Source organism: Penaeus chinensis, chromosome 43 (genome assembly GCF_019202785.1).
Source record: "Penaeus chinensis breed Huanghai No. 1 chromosome 43, ASM1920278v2, whole genome shotgun sequence".
NCBI lineage: Eukaryota > Metazoa > Arthropoda > Malacostraca > Decapoda > Penaeidae > Penaeus > Penaeus chinensis.
Window position 1 is genome coordinate 16,883,659 of NC_061861.1, and position 2,394 is coordinate 16,886,052.

A 2,394-nucleotide genomic window follows, 5' to 3' on the forward strand; every position below is an offset into this window, starting at 1 on the left:
AGATTTTGCACAAGTCTCCCCTGCCCTTTCACACAGCCGTATTATTAAACGTTCCCGCCGGCTGGGCTTTCCCTAGAACCTTCTCTCTCACGCATTTTTTCGTCTTATTAAAGTTTGGCGGGTGTTGCTCGTCTCGCGGGGCTCCAGCATAGTATTGGGGCAAATGCGAGGCAGGCAGGAGCACCACGCACCAAGCCCCATGATATGATGAATTAGAATATACTTATTTGAACTCGAGCATTGTATGAAAAGTATTTTTGAATGCTATTGAAGATATAGTATACGGCTATTTTTTTTTTTTTTTTTTTTTTTTTTACTGTATGACGTAGAAAATATATATAGTTTTTTAAAGAATAATGTTGCACTATAGTTTTTTTTTTTGCGATGTTAGATTACAGATTTTAGATATTGCAATAATTACCGTATTTTAATGACTCTCATCCCCATATATATTCAGAAAAAGTTTTATTTTGCTCTGTGAGTGTATATGCGGCCACTCGTATTCTGAATAAATCAATTGTTAATTGCATTGACGTAAACATATCTATGCTTGTGTTATAGATGGAAGTTTGAATTAACAAGACAATTAATAACGTAATTTTGAGTAATTGGACGCGCATGCCCTCATATATGTAGGCCTAGGTATATAAATAGACATAAATAAGTTTATACAACACACACACACACACACACACACACACACACACACACACACACACACACACACACACACACACATACACACACACACACACATATATATATATATATATATATATATATATATATATATGTGTGTGTGTGTGTGTGTGTTGCCTTGGGGAGATTTTACGATTGCTATTATCCGTGAAATTTCGTCATACACCCAGCCTTTATGAAGAATAAAATCATTCCTTTAGATTGAGGTTAGATAAAACCGATCATAATTTTCCCATTCCTTGAATTAGCGGGAAAATGTGTTTTTCTTATTAATATCATTGCTATCGATACTGTTATTATTGTTATTGATGTTATGATCATTAAATTGTCCTTAAAATAGTTTAGACAATGAAATGAAACAAAAGACCCTTTTCTAAAGTGAAGGAAGAGGGTAAACAGGTGAGATAGGTAGTTCTAATAACTGGCTATTTGGTGATTAAGAACTTGTAGACCAATCTATGAGTAAATACAATAAATAAACTTGTATTACAGTGGGCATGGCATGTATTCTTGCCAAACGGGGCAATTGCGTAATAACAGTTTTTTCTCATGTTGGTAACCCTGAACTTTCCTGTTCGATCAAAGGTTTGGAGAGCTAGTGTGAATATGACAGTTGTAAGTGACAGCTGACATTCTAATAGTCGGCCTTTTTCCCGAAAAAAAAAATGATCCGAGGAAGGGATTTGCCCGAGCAGTGTAATAGAGAGGCTCCCCGCACCCTTCCCTGACGCTGAATTTCGGGGCAGTGCTTCCTCGTGGCCGCCCATAGAAACTGGGTAACTTGACGGTTTCAGGCTAAACTGCAGGGGATCTCGGGGCAGCAGGAGGCCTTAGGAGTACGGAGCCATGGCTTAAAGGCGTAGGGACACACCTTGATTACTTACCAACTCCTTCCTTTCTTTCTTCCATCTTTTTCTACCTCTTTCTCCCTTCCTCATCTCCTTTCATTCATATCTCTTTTCAACCTCTTCTTCCTCTCTCCCACTCCACCTCCCTTCCTTTCCTTCCCCCTAACTCACTTTCTTTCTCCCTTTCCCTCTCCCCTACTCCAGGCCCCTATTTCCCCCAGGTTAAGGGACGGCTCGGAAAAGGGTTCAGTTCCGCCTCCCCCCCCCCCCCCCACACACACACACAAAAAAAAAAGGCAGGGATGAATATAGATGGTAATACCTGGGGGGAAGAGGGGGAGGGTGGTACAGCTCCTCCCACACAGCATGTAAGGAGGGCTGTGTGTCCCAGTAGGAATTTCCTAGGCGCAGGGAAGGCCAGTGGGACGAAGCCCAAGGGAACCCCACAGACCCTGAACCCGCTGCTCCCCTTCATAAGAATCAACCTCCTCGGGGGTGACAGTAGTCCACCCAGAATGACTACTCGTGGCTCAACTGCAAACCGGGTGTCCAGGAAGGGGCCTACACCATCCTCTCTCTGCAACAGGACGAACGACTACCCCAGCTATCAAGGGAACTGAAGCGGTTGAGCGTTGGCGTGGCTGCTCTCTCGGAGGTGAGGAGCCCTGGCAACGTTACGATTAGCGTGGGTGCTCAGAATGACTAATGGTCAGGCCAGGGCGAAGGTTACGGTCTCTAGGGAGTAGCCATAGCCTTCGGGAGTGGAAGTTACTCCAGTTGGTGAGTGATAATGATATTAATAATGATATCAAAATTGAAAATGACAATAACGATAATAAGAAACGAT

At 42.6% G+C, this 2,394-nt stretch overlaps 1 protein-coding gene across 1 annotated transcript in view; it reads left to right on the forward strand.

Annotated features, from left to right (window-relative positions):
- The window catches only part of LOC125048375, an 8,665-nt gene extending 7,103 nt beyond the window's left edge, over positions 1 to 1,562 (forward strand). Inside the window, exons 2-3 of the mRNA XM_047647040.1 lie at positions 1,285 to 1,314; positions 1,494 to 1,562. Coding sequence (XP_047502996.1) covers positions 1,285 to 1,314; positions 1,494 to 1,562 — 99 coding nt within the window. The remainder of the gene's footprint in view (positions 1 to 1,284; positions 1,315 to 1,493) is intronic.
- The last annotated feature ends 832 nt before the right edge of the window (positions 1,563 to 2,394 follow it).